Here is a 16,705-nt window from a genome sequence, read left to right as displayed (position 1 = left end):
GGCCCAGGCAGGAGACACAGATGATGTGGCGGTCCTCGCTGGGCAGAGGGCCTCGGCAGGAAGCGCAGGCCAGAGGCATTTGAAACAACGCCTCGAATTCTGGAGAAAAAAGTGTGATGCAGCGGCAAACACACTAGCTTTGTAAAGGATATAGTCACGCCGGATGGCGCAGCAGGAAGCGAGTGCTGAAGGCGGCGTCGAGATGAAGCACGAGCCGGCGTCCTCAGATCTGCGTTGCAGTGCTATCCCGCTGAGAGGCTTTTCGATGGCGTGTAAAGGCTTCTCCGGAGAAGACAGCGAAGTGCAGGTGAGATCGCTGAAGGAGATGAAATCTGATCCCTATGGTGAAGCGGTGGCTTATATAGTTCCAGCCACGCCTATTTTGGGGCGCTCTGACGTCCAATGGGCGCGAAGCGCCCCCATTGGTTCGTTCCTCTCCGCCGCCTCACCATAGGTTGCTGCAGTTGCCGCAGCACAGCCAATAAGCGCGCGAGCCGCTTCGCTTGGGTCTGCTGTGCTGCAGCACTGCGTTTTACATTATTTAAAAATTAAGGATAATTTTTGGCTTCATATTCTCGAGAAAAGGGGACCTTTTCCCATAGCGTAAGCTAGCTTACGCAGTACGAGAGTACTCTCGAAAGGGAAACTTAAAGAGCAGCAGTGATGCATTGTTTTTTTGATTACCGCTGTAAATGCTATTTGCATTATACAGAGGCAAGATGAAAGGAAAATGCCATTTAAATTGTTTCTTAAGACAGTCTGTTCCCCTCAGGGATACATTCCTACTTTGCGCATTGTGAACAGTGAGCTTGCTCTGCCTGCTATTGTATTTTCTCCTCTTTGCGTATTTAACCCCATTTACAGACTCCTAAATAAAAAAAAAACCGTCCGGTTGCGATCTATGGCCGATGGTCGATCGTTGCATCTCTGCTCAAATTCAAATATTAAACCGCTTTTATTTTGGTGGTTTGCCTGCAAATAAATAAATGCACTGCTTGTTTCAGAGTGAAGCGCTGCATGTCATGAACTAACTGTACTCGAACACAGTGAAAACTGCAGCACATAGGCATTTTTATTTAATTAAGTTGCAACCTTGGCGATATGACTATGGCATTAAGCCATAATTTCATACTAATTATATTTCGATATATAGTGCACTCCTAATTAAAATAATATTATAAAAAAAATTGCCCTAGCATTTGCCTATTTTGCCTATTCGACGGAATGTGTCTAATTCAAAATGTAACAGACAGGGGAAGTCGTGGCCTAATGGTTAGAGCAGGTGTTGGCAACCTACGGCACGCGTGCCAACAGTGGCACGCAGAGGGATAATCGCTGGCACGCAAGCAATAAGGAAAACTGTATAATGACGTACAGTTTGATGTAATAACTTCTCATAGTCACACAGCCTGTTAGGAGCTACAAATACTATTAAAGTGTGAGAATTAACTTGCATGGATGCACGTGCAAACACTGCACATACTAGGTGCTTCAGATCAAAGCCTCGGCCTAACAGCACTCGTCAATGTCAAAATCACTGAGATGGCCAATCAGATCAAAGTAGGCGGGGTTTACTGTTCACAGAAGCAGAGCGCGAAGCGTCAGTTTAACGTTAAAGAGAGTGAGGTAAGATGAAGCTGCAAATCAATTAACATTAGTCAACTTTTAATAATACGTTTTACCATAGAAATGTTAAATGACCTAAAGCTATATCCAGTGATGAAAAATTTTCTGAAATATGGCCATTTTGAGAGAAAGAAAGTGGGGGGGGGGGTGTAAATTGTCTCTCTCTGCAGACAATGAAGCGATTTTGCCCCTTTGTTGTTGAGAAATATAATGTAGCGATTCAGTATCGATTAATAAAAGTAGCGTGACAACACTCATAGGTTTATGAGCTTCTGAATGCTACTTTTTGCACAGCACGATCTCAGATCTCTGTGTGCGAGTGGTGTGTGTTGTGTGTGTGTGTGTGTCTGTGTATGCACGTTCATCAATTAAAGCAGTGCATTAACGTTGATTAAACGTTAAAAAAACTTTTTTTTTTATCGTATAATAAAAAATTGTGTATGTACCGTTTAAATACAGAATTATATCGGGGTGTGGGGGGGGGGCTGTGCACACTTGGGCACAGTGGTTAACCATAAAAATAAAAAATGGCACGTCATGCCGAAAAGGTTGCTGATCCCTGGGTTAGAGAGTCGGACTCCCAATCGAAAGGTTGTGAGTTCGAGTCCCGGGCCGGCAGGAATTGTGGGTGGGGGGAGTGCATGTACAGTTCTCTCTCCACCCTCAATACCACGACTTAGGTGCCCTTGAGCAAGGCATCGAACCCCCAACTGCTCCCCGGGCGCCGCAGCATAAATGGCTGCCCACTGCTCCGGGTGTGTGCTCACAGTGTGTGTGTGTGTGTGTGTTCACTGCTCTGTGTGTGTGCATTTTGGATGGGTTAAATGCAGAGCACAAATTCTGAGTATGGGTCACCATACTTGGCTGAATCTCACTTTCACTTCAGTTCTCTCTCCACCTTCAATACCACGACTTAGGTGCCCTTGAGCAAGGCATCGAACCCCCAACTGCTCCCCGGGCGCTGCAGCATAAATGGCTGCCCACTGCTCTGGGTGTTTGTTCACAGTGTGTGTGTGTGTGTTCACTACTCTGTGTGTGTGCACTTCGGATGGGTTAAATGCAGAGCAAGTATGGGTCACCATACTTGGCTGAATGTCACGTCACTTTCATTCAGCTTATTGCATGCTTAAAAACACTGATAATTAAACAGTTAAAATCAACATTTAACAAATTCTCGAAATGAGTTCTCATTTTCTTAACGCTATTCATTATTATGTTGTAATGCCCACGATGCTCATATTTATTTGAATTTTATTGTTTTATTTGTAACGTATTTAGACAACATACTATAGAAGTATCCATCTATTGGTTATCTGCCATAACATTAAAATAATTATCAGCTTATGATATCGACCAGATTTTGCATAAATTATTAAATTCATTTTAATTTTGCAATAGAGGCTTTATGGTCATAATAAAACCAGATACTGCCGTGTCTATATTTACAAATTTCCCATTGTCAGTGTGTCATATTTAGTTATTGAGAGTTAGTGGTAGTGTATGGCCGACTGTTAATAGGAAATTCTGAGCACAGAAAACAAAAGATGAAGAATGTGCCATTGGAATGCAAGATCTTGAGAAAGAGCAATAGACTGTAGGAGTGAAGGCAATGCTAGAGTGTAGCAACAGTGGGATTTGTTATGGCGATGTGTCTCATTGTTTCATTCTCTTTGCTGCTTCCGGTCCCAGCGAGCACAGGATGTTTAAACTACAGTGTGCCCTTGTGGAAAGTGTGTTTATAGATTGAGAGTTTCTAGATTTATTGTGTATGTAACTAATTCTCTCTAGGTTCAAGTTTATGTCCTAGCTGCCTCCAGGCGCAGGACAGGTTTACCTCGCAGTGATGACTATGTGAATTGTGTGTAACAGGATTAGGCTTCCATTTCATTAGTGAAAAGCCTTGGCCTTTCTCAAGGTGTTGGGTGGCAGTGTTTCACCTATTATTGTTAGAGCAAAGGTGAGTGTTTGTATTGATAGCTGACAATAGAGGACATCTCAGTAGAGATGCCTTTTAAGGAAAGGGTTACTTCTCAATATACGTACAAATGTTACGTTTTGAACTAAACGCTGTGTTTGTTTGCTACACTTCTCTCTCAAGCAGTGAAAGTACAATCAGTCCATTCACTGTCATTCTCATGCACCCTGGCTCTCATTAATAAGTAATAATTATAGACTGAAGCGAGTCATCTGACCTGATCTTGACAGCAACACTGTCACCCCGGATGTTTGGAGTTTAAAATTCCCTCAAGCCTGCAAAGTTGTTTCTCAGACCTCAAGTAGCTAACCATATAAATGAACTGTAAACCATGTTTAGAAAGTGTCAAGGCTCTGAGTGTAATCTAATTGGTCATGCGGGTGGAGGGAACCTTTATTTTCCCTTAGGTGAGCCCCTACAGTTCAATTTTTTTTTCTTTCATTTAAAAAAAAAAGTTTTTTTCCCCCCATAAACCTGCTAGCAATTCTTGCTTCCTCTGTATTGTTGTACAGTGGTATTGACTTGAAGCTTTTGCTGGGGAGTGCAGTTTGCCTTTTAAAGACCTGATAATGCACCTCAGAGTGCAAGAAGAAAAAAACTGCCAGAGGAACAGACAGGCCTGAGTGCAAAAACGCACCTGGAAATGTTATTCAGGGCAAAAGTTAAGTAACTATGGACTATGCACTATGACCCAGACTAGAGGAGGAGCAAGTGATGGTGAACGAATCAGCAAGAAATAAGAGTGAGTGACCTTTATTCTGTATGATTCCTGTAAAGGAACCGACTCATTTCCTAATCTCTGTCTACATGGAGAATCAGCAACAAGAATTTTCATAATCACTGTGTGGTGTTTGCTTATCTCACATAACTCTAGTTCTCTTACGAGAGCTCTCTCGTACTGCGTCTTAGCTAAGACGCTACGGGAAAAGTCTCTTTTCACGAAATACTGAAGCAAAAAATTATCCTTAATTTTGTATTTTTGTAAAGCGCATTTGCAGCAGTACACAGCCATAGGCGAGACGGCTCGCTCGCTCATTGGCTTGTTCTGCGGCAACTGCACAGCCTATCGAGCGCAGGCTGATGCAACATCAGACCAATAAGGGCGCTTCGCGCCCTTCTTGCCACTTCCCGCCGAAACGGGTGTGGCCCAACCTATAAAAGGAGCTCGAAAAGGCTGACTCACCTGATTTTTCATCTCTTCAGCGAAGTTCACGCATCGCTGGATCACGAGGAAGCAAGCGCCGTCTGGAAGAGCATATCAGCAGGACGAGCCACCCTGAAGCCGCTGGCACCGCCGCCTTCCACTGCCGTTCCTGCTGCGCTATCCGGCGCCCATATCCTTTATAATCCTTGTTCTGTGATATTCTGTGTGTGTGTTCGCCCTGCGACGCACATTCACAAAAGAGCTGCGTCTTTTTAAAGATGCCTTCGTGCGGCTCGTGCAGAACCCCGCTCAGCGAAGGAGATCGTCATGTCATCTGCGTCTCCTGTCTGGGTGAAGACCATGCAGCGCTCGCGCTCGCTGATGGCGGATGTCCTCATTGCGAGTTGATGCCTATGGTGACTCTGAGGACTCGCCTGGCATCCTTCTCAAAGCCTGCATCATCCGCTGCGCCGCAGCGCCGTAAGAAGCGCCGCTCGCAGCGCCTACCAGAACCGCCTCCAGCTCGGCCGAGCTCGTCGGTTCCCTCCGCTTCGCCGGTCTCCCCTGCATCGCTTCCCGATGCTCAGCGTCCGCTGCTTGCCGACGCGTCATCGGAGGAAGTGGATCTCAGGCCCGCGTCGGAGGAAGAAGACACGTGCTCTCTGCTTGCTTCGGGCAGTGAGGGTTGGGCGAGCTCCGTGGATCTCGCGCCCGCTGCTCAGAGGCCCAGCAGACGAGGGGATATCGATAAGGAGCTGATGCGTGTACTCTCGTTGGCCGCGGCGAGCCTCGGCCTCGAGTGGTCTGCACCAGCGCCCCCTTCACGTTCCCGGCTGGATGGTAGCTATCTTCCGGATGAGCGCTCTTCCTCAAGCTCAAAACACGCCCCTTTTCTTCCTGAGCTTCACGAAGAAGTGGCGAAGGCTTGGGACGCTCCATTCTCGGCGAGAATCCGCTCATCTGTTTCGTCAGCATTCTCCACACTGGACGGTGCTAAGAACAGAGGCTACCTGTCACTTCCGCCGGTGGAACAGGCTATAGCAGCGCACCTTTGCCCGCCCTCTGCTGGACGGCGGACTAAGGCGGCGTTGCCATCCAAAGCCTGCCGCATGACGTCATCGCTGCTCGCACGGATATTCTCTGCTGCTGGGCAGGCTGCGTCTGCGTTACACACCATGGCGACGCTACAGATTTTCCAGGGCGATCTTCTCCGCAAGCTGGATGAGATGGGACCTGAAGCGATCTGTCTCGCGGATCTGAGGAGTGCTTCGGATCTCTCCCTCCGCGCTACTAAGTCCGCTGCACAGGCCATGGGACGGGTTATGGCTTCCGCTACGGTGGCTGAGAGGCATTTGTGGCTGACGCTTTCTGACATCAAGGAGTCTGAGCGCGCTGCGTTTCTTGACGCTCCGCTAACTCCTGCCGGCCTCTTTGGATCTTCCGTCAACGAGTTTGTGGAGAGATTCGCCGAGGACCAGAAAGCTTCACAGGCGTTCAAGCACTTCTTGCCGAAGCGCTCCAGTTCTGCAGCTAGCCGCTCTAGACCGGCCCCACAGAGCTCTCAGTCACGCCCACCGCCTCCTGCTGCGCCATCAAGACAGCGTCAGCAACGCAGCTCGGGACCCCGTTCTCGCTCTTCGAGCCGTCGCCCCGCGCCGCGGGAGCCGCGGCAGAGGATTGCGGTGAAGCCAGAAGCCCCGAAAGCATCCTAGCACTGCTGGGAAAGCGCCGGTGTTCGAGTTCCGCTGCGGCCGAGCTCTCACCCAAGCGCGCCGCTGTTGCAGTTCCAAGAGTTGCGACTGCCTCAGTGTCTTCTGCAATGCGCAAGCCTGCACGAGTGCCCGCTTGCCTGCACACAAAAGCCGTTATCACGGCTACCCAGCTGTTTCACAAAAACAGTGTTTTTTCTGGTGTTCCGGCCACGGCCGATGGTGCTATAAATGTTGTGACGATGCCCACTCCTCAGTGCCCATCTCCACATGTAAGCACAGCCCTACACACAGGGCCTGCGCTCATAATGTCGACTCAAGTCGGTCGCGCACACTACATAGTAAACGTGCCCACCCCTCAGTGCCCACAATTACTATGTCACACGCGTCATGTGGTTTCTGTAAAAACGAAACCCGTGCACGCTCGTCCGGCCACGGCCGATGGTGCTTTAAATGCAGTGACGATGCCCACTACCCAGTGCCCATCCCCGCATGTAAGCACAGCCCTGCACACAGGGCTGGCGCACATAAGATCGACACAGATCGGTCGAGCGCGCCGCATAGTAAACGTGCCCACTTCCCAGTGCCCACATACACTATGTCACTTACGGCGCGGGGGTTCTGTAAAAACGAGGCCCGTGCACGTACATTCTGCACAGGCAGACGGCGAGTTGGAAGTGGTAAAAGTGCACACATGCAGCCCACGGTTACTCGCAGATATATTGAGTCCCACGGGACCCGCTCAGCCTCCCTCCAGTCGGTTAAGCGCCGGAACGGGGTCGAGGATGAGCGATCTGCCCGCTGTGATCAGCGCGCTCCCCGCCTCAGATGCGCAGCACACTCGAGCGCCGCCGTTGCCCAGTCAACAGAGCGCGTGTCACATCCAGCCCTTAGCCATTCATGCAGATGCATGGTCAGCGCTTCCAGGGGTTTCGGATTGGGTGCTAGGCATTATAAAGAGAGGCTACTCGCTACAGTTTTCTCGACGCCCACAGCGCTTCTCAGCGCGCGTCGAAACTACGGTCAAAACAGAAGTAGCACACATACTTCAAGCCGAAATTTCAAAACTGTTGAGCAAAGGGGCTGTAGAGCCTGTGTCTCAAGCTCAAAGCGAGGGGGGGCTGTACAGCAGATACTTTCTGGTGCCCAAGAGAGACGGGGGTCTCAGGCCCATACTGGATCTAAGACAGCTGAACAAGGCATTGATGAAACGCAGTTTCAAAATGCTCACGACCAGGAAGCTCCTCGCGCAGATTCGCGGAGGGGACTGGTTCATGTCAATAGATCTGAAGGACGCGTATTTTCAAATACAGATAGCGTCAAACCACAGGCGGTTTTTGAGATTCGCCTTCGAGGGCCAGGCATACCAGTTTGCAGTCCTGCCATTCGGCTTGTCCGTAGCTCCTCGTATGTTTACGAGGTGCATGGATGCAGCGCTCGCTCCTCTCAGACTCAGAGGCATACGAGTGCTGAATTATTTGGACGACTGGCTGGTTCTGGCCCAATCACGAGCGGAGCTCGTGGACCACAGGGCCGTTTTACTCGATCACCTCGAGAAGCTCGGCCTCAGTGTCAATTGGGCGAAGAGTTCGCTGAACCCCAGTCAGACGATCCTGTTTCTGGGTATAGTTCTGAACTCGTGTTCCATGACGGCGCGACTGTCACCACAGCGCACGATGGGCATTCAGCGCGCAGCGAGTTCTTTCTGCTGCGGCGCGACTGTGTCGCTCAAACACTGTCAAAAGATGCTGGGTCTCATGGCCTCAGCATCTCCGGTTCTGCGGCTGGGCCTGCTCCGCATGTGCCCCCTGCAGTTCTGGCTGAAGGCTCGGGTGCCGCGCAGAGCGTGGGCGTCTGGCCGGCTGCATTTCAAGGTCGATCAGAGCTGTGTTGCGGCTCTAGCACCTTGGACAGCGAACGGCTGGTACCGATCAGGTGTAAGCCTGGGGACTTCCCCGAGTGTGAAAATGGTGTCGACAGACGCCTCCACTTCGGGATGGGGAGCGCTGCTCGAAGGCAGACCGTCCTTTGGCCTATGGTCAGAACGGGAAAAGCTCCATCATATCAACTGCCTGGAAATGCTGGCAGTGGAGAACGCGCTGATGCGCTTTTGTCCCCATATCAAGGATCACCACGTCGTAGTCCGTTCGGACAACATGTCCGTGGTGTCCTACATAAATCGCCAGGGCGGTCTCGGGTCCCGAAACCTGTACAGGCTGACGGAACGCCTCCTGATTTGGGCTCAACGCAACGTGCGCTCGCTGAGAGCAGTGCATGTGCCTGGACTGCAGAATCTGGGTCCAGACAGGCTGTCCAGAGGCAATGTCCCTACGGGCGAATGGTCTCTACACCCGCAAACAGTTCGGCTGTTGTGGGAGAGATTTGGCATGGCGGAGGTGGACCTCTTTGCGTCCCACGAAAACGCTCACTGCCCCGCATTCTTTTCCAAGAACGAAAGCGCGCTGTCACGGAAATGGCCGTGCTGCCCGCTTTATGCGTTCCCTCCCGTCTCCCTCCTTCCGCAGGTGATAGAACGGGTGAGAGAAACGAGATGTTCAATACTGCTTGTGGCACCTCTTTGGAAGAACCAACCATGGTTCCCAGATTTGATGCAATTAGCAGATGTCGCCCCATGGCCGGTACCGTTGAGGAGAGATCTCCTCTCGCAGGCCAGGGGCTCGATTTGGCACCCTCAACCGGAGTTGTGGTCCCTCCATGTATGGGCACTCAACGGTTACCCGCTGATCTCGCAGTGGGAGTGCTAAATACCATCACTCAGGCTAGAGCTCCGTCGACACGACGTCTGTATGCCTCGAAGTGGTCGGTGTTCTCCAGCTGGTGCACAGCTCAAGGTTATTCACCCCTTAGTTGTGAGGTGACGGAGGTCCTCTCCTTCCTACAGGAGCTGTTGGATAAGGGCAGAGCCCCATCCACGCTCAAAGTTTATGTGGTGGCCATCGCGGCGTTTTCTGAAACGGCGTCCGGTCAGTCAATTTAGTCATCCGGTTCCTCAGAGGAGCTAGGAGGCTGAATCCTCCCAGATCTCCGTCAGTCCCTATGTGGGACCTCGCGGCGGTTTTGGAGGCCTTGAAGGGTCCCCCTTTTGAGCCTATCCAATCGGTTAGCCTTCAGCATCTGTCGTTCAAGACAGTATTCTTGTTGGCTCTCGCTTCTGTGAAGCGTGTGGGTGATTTGCACGCGCTCTCGGTGAGCCAGTCGTGCTTGGAGTTTGGGCCCAATGACTCAAAGGTCATACTCAAACCTAGGCACGGTTATGTGCCGAAATCCCTCAACACACCGTTTCGGGCTCAGGTTATTGCCCTGTCTGCCCTGCCGGTGTCAGGGGAGGATGGAGACTCGAGTCTTCTTTGCCCTGTCAGGGTTTTAAGAGCTTATGTGTCTCGCTCTGCTGCCTTTCGGCAGACGGAGCAGCTATTTGTCTCGTTCGTTGGACGTTCCAAAGGAATGGCTGTTTCGAGACAGACTCTATCCAGATGGATAGTTGACGCCATAGCGTTAGCTTACGCTTCCAGGGGCCTTCAGTGCCCGTTGGGCGTCAGAGCACACTCCACAAGAGCCGTCGCCTCGTCGTGGGCGTGGTCTACTGGGATCTCCTTGCAGGATATATGTATGGCGGCGGGTTGGGCCTCGCCGTCTACATTTATCAGGTTCTATAACCTGGAGGTTCCCGCCTTGCAAGCAAGGCTGCTGTCGGTATAGAAGAATCAGGGCCCTGAGGGGAATTCTGAATTCATGAGCGCTATGCGCTGCCGACTGTTATATGGGCAGTATTGCGTAAGACCCGCATTGCCACATTGGTCAGGCCTTGCCTCGGCTGTGTGATGTCATATTGCCGCATCTACGGATGCTGCTAGATATGGGACGGAGGGCTTTCCCCCTTTTCTGTCCCGGACTCTCTGTGAGTCCCTCAGGTGACTGTGCACTGTAAATCCTGGGCGTTGCTTCAGGTTTATCGGTGTGTGATCCCTGCGCGCACGGCGTTTTACATCGGGTTCCCGTAGCGTCTTAGCTAAGACGCAGTACGAGAGAGCTCTCGTAAGAGAACGTACTCGGTTACTAAACGTAACCTCGGTTCTCTCTAGAAGAGCGAACGAGTACTGCGTTCTCTGCCGTGCGTACGATTCACTCTGGTTCGCTTCGGCGATGAAATAAATCAGGTGAGTCAGCCTTTTCGAGCTCCTTTTATAGGTTGGGCCACACCCGTTTCGGCGGGAAGTGGCAAGAAGGGCGCGAAGCCCTTGTTGCATCAGCCTGCGCTCGATAGGCTGTGCAGTTGCCGCAGAACAAGCCAATGAGCGAGCGAGCCGTCTCGCCTATGGCTGTGTACTGCTGCAAATGCGCTTTACAAAAATACAAAATTAAGGATAATTTTTTGCTTCAGTATTTCGTGAAAAGAGACTTTTCCCGTAGCGTCTTAGCTAAGACGCAGTACTCGTTCGCTCTTCTAGAGAGAACCGAGGTTACGTTTAGTAACCGAGTACGTTTCTAACTGATTAGCCTTGCTTTGGCGTTCACCTTTCATTAACAGACACTAAGTTCAGTCTAGTGGAATTCCTTCTTTATTTAGAACAAAGAAGAGCAGAAAATCAATAGGGCTAATGGCTTACCATTCGGGCCATTGATTCCCTTCTGGTGGTGGATACTTTTTCCTGAAAAAAAAAAGAGCCTTGAAGAAAAACTATATTTTTAAGCATGCCACCCTGTGGTGGTTTTTTGTTGAAACCAGGTCAAACCTGATGTAAATAGGTAAAGTAAGTTGAAAAAGAAACTCAGATATTTGCTTAGTGGAATCGTTTATTACAGGTCTCCATTTATAGACATGGACAGCTCTCTCCTGTCAATTTGGGCTGCTTAGGCTGGTCTTAACACTCTTGTTTTCGTGCCATAGATGTTAAGAGGCTTCATCACCATTAGGTTTTGCGTCTTGAAGATGAGCTGTCATCATAATCCACTTCATAAAGCCATACAGATGCTCTTCTATAGTATTGTGGGAACTGATACTGGTTCTTCAGAGGGTCAATGGGGTTTAAATGGTAAATGAAATATGCTTTAATATCTTTAGGCTTTATTGTAAGCTGTTGTGTTTTTGTAAGGTGATTTATTGGGCACAGCAAGCATTCTTGCACATTCCCAGATAAAAGCTTGTTAAACAGCGCCACCTTGTCATAGATTTGTAAAGGTGCTCCTATAAAACATCATTTGAGATGAGAATGTTAAATAATTTGGAAATAAATGGAAAAATAATGCTTCATATGAGGATGGAAATAATAATAAAAAATAAAATTCTGTCACTGCCCATAACTTTAAGCTTGAAATCAGGATTAGGCATAAAAGAATGTCTTCAGAATCATTTATACGTGTGAAAACTGACTGAAAATGTAAATGGTTATAACCTGACACAGAGGAAGATAGAAATCATGTCTATGTGGCAGTGTTTCTGGTGATTACGGGATAATACAAGACTTCTTCACCTGAGTGTGGCATGCTAGAGAAAAACAGGCACTATTTTTGGAAACTGCACCCCAAAATTTCGAAGAAACAATTGTTAGGTTTTTAATTCAGTAAATATAATGCAGAGCCGTGTAATGAAGTGATTCTGTAATTTTGGATCTTAAAAAGTAATTTTGGTGCTTTCAATTATTTTAATTCCGGAGCCCAAAATCTTCTGTGAAATGTTATATTGTGTACACTTCAAAACAATTGTATCTTTTTGTTGACATTATAGGTGAGCTGTTAAGCCAGCCCCGACCTGAGGGACTTACTGAGATCATCTGCCCCAAGAATGGCTCGGAGCGGGTCAACGTGGCACTAGTTTACCCTCCAACCCCGACTCTGGTCAGCCCCAGTCATAAATTACATTGACTTCATCTGCACTTACCTGCCTGTGAATGTCTTTTGCCTATATCTTACATCACACATATACACACAAACAAGTAAACGTGTGTGTTTGTGTGTGCAAAGGCGTGCACACGCTTTCTTTTCTGGATACCTGACAAGTGTAAAGAAGGTTCATAATGGAGCTTGCCATTAGTAGGCCATCATATCAGGACGTACATACAGGTAATATTTTAAAGCTACATGTAATCTGATGGATCATATTTCAGATCTCCAGCTTTTTTTCTCATTTCAGTCATGTTTTCTTTTTTCAGGTGTTCAGCTCCGACTGCCAACACATGAACTGAAGTATTTGTAACTGTTGCATTGACATACTGTTTTTGTCTATGTACACTTAAAGCTTTTTCAGTCAACCTCAGCCTTCCTTGACACTTTAAGCCTTTCAACATGAGTTCAGCTGTTCCTCTGCAAGTTCTTGGAAGTTTCCATTTGATGCATCTCTTGGACTGAAACTACACCTTGTGCTGCTGGGTGTCAAGTGGTTAAAGGGATACTCCACCCTAAAATTAAAATGTTATCATTAATCACTTACCCCCATGTCGTTTCAAACCCATAAAAGCTTTGTTCGTCTTCGGAACACAATTTAAGATATTTTGAATGAAAACCACGAGGCTTGTGACTAGCAAATTACACTGTCAAGGTCCAGAAAAGTATGAAAAACGTCATCAGAATAGTCCATCTGCCATCAGTGGTTCAACCGTTATGTTATGAAGCGACGACGATACTTTCTGTACGCAAATAAAACAAAAATAATGACTTTTATTCAAAATTTTTTCCTCTGTGTCATCCACATCAGCATAGTGCCATTTTGCAAAAATTATTGTCGTCGCTTCATAACATTATGGTTTAACCACTGATGGATGATGCTTTACAAACTTTTCTGGACCTTGACAGTGTATTTTACTTGGCAGTCTAGTTTTCATCCAAAATATCTTAAATTGTGTTCAGAAGACGAACAAAGCTTTTACGGGTTTGGAAAGACATGGTGGTAAGTGATTAATGACAAAAATTTCATTTAGGGGAGGAGTATCCCTTTAAGGTGACAGAAAATGGAAGCAAAAAAACACTGTTTCCCCTCAAATAAAAGACAGAATTGGTTTAGCGAGGTTAGATGTTAGATTGATGCTTTTTAAGTGATATTGTAGCTACTTTAAATGCATGCCTCTAAAATTAAAAAAGGATTACAAAATGACATACATGGATAAATGCACTAGCCCAGGCATCTTGAAAGGTTTAGTCATATCAAACATGAAAGGATGGAATTGTTGGGCATAAATCTTTTATATTGACATTTCAAATGATTTTTGTGAAACATGCAGCCAAAGATATAAAAATGTTTCACTGAACCACTGACACAAGCTTCTTTCCATCCATCCATCCATCCATCCATCCATCCATCCATCAACCCACCCATCCACCCATCCACCCATCCACCCATCCACCCATCCATCCATCCATCCACCCACCCATCCATCCATCCATCTATCCATCCATCCACCCATCCATCCATCCATCCATCCATCCACCCATCCATCCACCCACCCATCCATCCATCCATCCATCCATCCATCCATCCATCCACCCATCCATCCATCCATCCATCCATCCACCCATCCATCCATCCATCCATCCACCCATCCATCCATCCATCTTTTTTCATTCTTTCATTCATGAATATGCATATTTTTATACCCACATACACTTGTGCTTATACAGGTAATCATACGCCATAGCATGAGGGATATTATTTTAAGCACATAAATACAAATATCAGTTATCTGACAGATTGTCACATTGTCTCTTGCACATGATCAAACTTTTCTATAAGATGCAGTTTTGGATACACGTGAGCTGGGAATATTGATGTACAGTCACATATGTACAGAAATGGTACAAGTACAATAATTCAGCCAAGGATGTTTTCACTCTTGAGGTAAATTGTGTAAGCATATCTGCTTAACTGTAAGGTTATTTGATATATATTTAGTTCACTGAACATGCTCTTCAAAAGCAGTGTCTGAATCATACGGTGCATATTTATAAAAAAATTGCACATTAGGACAAATTTAGCAAGATTTTTTCTATAAGAACTGATTCATACTTAGAAACTGTTGTGAATTGTTTCAGTGCTTTTTTTTTGGAGAGGAGAAAATCTGCAATATGTATAATGTTTTGAGAACAGTTGAATAATGTTTAATACTTAATATTTTTTTTTTTTAAACTAACAAGCTGTCACCAATGTCCCACATTATTTACTGTGCATTGTGCATGGCTACTGTGCTCAATGTAAAATCCTCAAACTGTTTTATATGTAATAAGGAAGTTATTCTTTCTCAATGTACGACCACAGAAACACCAAATATAAAGGCTGGTTTCCATGTTGTTGTACTGTTGTTTCCTTTCTAACCAACCCCACAACCCTGTTCTGTATTTTGTTGTTAAAAAATCGCCAGTTATTAATTAATATTATGAGAGAACTAAAGAGATGCTATTGTGAGTTTTTTTTTTTTTAATTAATGGCTACAATTTTTCTATATTACAAGTGCACGGAGAAATCATTCATCATAAACATTGCAATATTCCATTATTTTTTTTATTTAATGTTTCTGACAATAATTAATTTATAATAATTCATTAAATAATTTATAAGGACCTGTGTTCTTTTTTTTGAAGGCGGGGGGAATTATTTGTATTATAGAACTAATCTAAACTAACTTGTTTCTACAGCTAAATATGTGGCTACATCGGACAAAAAATGTCATAAATAATGTCATAACATTACACTCCTGAATAGCTAATTTAACTTTAACTACAAAAAATCATTCAGTAGCCTGTTTACCTTGTACAGGGCCGTAACCACCATCGACATTGAGAGGGACAATAATTAGAAATTGGCAAAAAAAAATTTTTTTTGCACTGCTCTGTTGACCTCCATGAGGCAGACATCTGTTTGTTGCTGCATGACAAAAATATTTAAAAGTTACATTTTTAGGCTGGTCTAACAGCATTTCTCAATGCCGAAATGATTGATATCAAATCAAAGAAGGCAGGGCTTATGTTCACAGACAGAAGCAGAGCGCGAAGAAAAATGAGTTAAGATGAATGAAACACATCAAATGTAAACATCAAAACATCTAATATTTGACAGCGGTTTTTTAATAAAAGAAATGTTAAACGTAAATGTATATATAAGTATATGTTTATCAGTTTTGCGACATATTAGATATAATAAGAGTGAATGTGTGCATATTTTAAAATATTATTTGCAAATGATTACTTCCCCGCTAGAATTAGACCTATAATTTCTTTAAAGTTATATTCCTTTGTACTTTATATAAAAGTGTTCTAGGTTATGGCCTTGTATTTAGGTATTAAATAGCAAGTATTAGCCTAATTAGTATTAGGCAACATAAAAAACAAAACACTTATAATAACACTAGTTAGAAAATGTCACTCAGGCCCTTCACTTAAAAATGAAAACCGTATTTTTTACTCCACAAATCCCTCATTATGAAATAGACACAAAAACTTCTCCGGTCACTCAACGTATCCGTGGTTCTCTGAGAGAAGGGAAGGAGACATTTACGTATGGGGAAACACTTTCCTCCGAGATGCTGAAGCCTGATAGCCAATGTTGTTCGAGCATTCACCTGGCGGGCTCAGCTGGAATACAGGTAACATCAGGTGCCAATTTACCTCAGAATCTTTTGACTGAATAAGAGTCGTTGAGGTTTGAAGGAAGCTTTCCACACTGCAGTTTATGTTATGTCTTGTTCCCTCCTCTCAGTGAACCATGGTTACGTTGAGTAACCAGAGACATTCCCTTATCGAGTCAGTCTTGACATTATATATAGGGATTGTATAAACCCAGCTGAGTGTAATCTGTGCTGGTCCCCGTCTGAACTGAGCTGATACAGTACAGGGGTGGTGATGGCGCAGTGGATGAGACAAATGCACTTGGTGTGAGAGACCCGGGTTCGAATCCACTGTGAGACACCAATGTGTCCCTGAGCAAGACACTTAACCCCTAGTTGCTCCAGAGGCGTGCGACCTCTGACATACATAGCAATTGTAAGTCGCTTTGGATAAAAGCGTCAGCTACATGAATAAATGTAAATGTAAAATACAGTAGACTAGACACATGCAGTAGCGAGCAAAGCAGTGACCTGCTCGTCCTGCCCTTAGGTTGGGTACAGCACTGAACTAGCAAGATATAGGGAGTGAAAACAAAGGCCTCAAACATGTTGGTGTTCCCATATACCACTGGCCTGTATGAGTGAAAGTGACATAGTATGGTGACCCATACTCAGAATTTGTGCTCTGCATTTAATCCAT

The 16,705-nt window shown here is 46.1% G+C and overlaps 1 protein-coding gene across 1 annotated transcript in view; it reads left to right on the top strand.

Moving 5' to 3' along the window:
- The window catches only part of LOC132130691 (malignant fibrous histiocytoma-amplified sequence 1 homolog), a 36,909-nt gene extending 22,161 nt beyond the window's left edge, over positions 1–14,748 (top strand). The window contains exons 2-3 of the mRNA XM_059542483.1: positions 12,201–12,535; positions 12,625–14,748. Coding sequence (XP_059398466.1) covers positions 12,201–12,337 — 137 coding nt within the window. The 3' untranslated portion in view covers positions 12,338–12,535; positions 12,625–14,748. The remainder of the gene's footprint in view (positions 1–12,200; positions 12,536–12,624) is intronic.
- The last annotated feature ends 1,957 nt before the right edge of the window (positions 14,749–16,705 follow it).

This window comes from Carassius carassius, chromosome 47, assembly GCF_963082965.1.
Source record: "Carassius carassius chromosome 47, fCarCar2.1, whole genome shotgun sequence".
NCBI classification, from domain to species: domain Eukaryota; kingdom Metazoa; phylum Chordata; class Actinopteri; order Cypriniformes; family Cyprinidae; genus Carassius; species Carassius carassius.
Note: the sequence above shows the minus strand (reverse complement) of the source record. Positions and strands in the feature narration are given on the sequence as shown.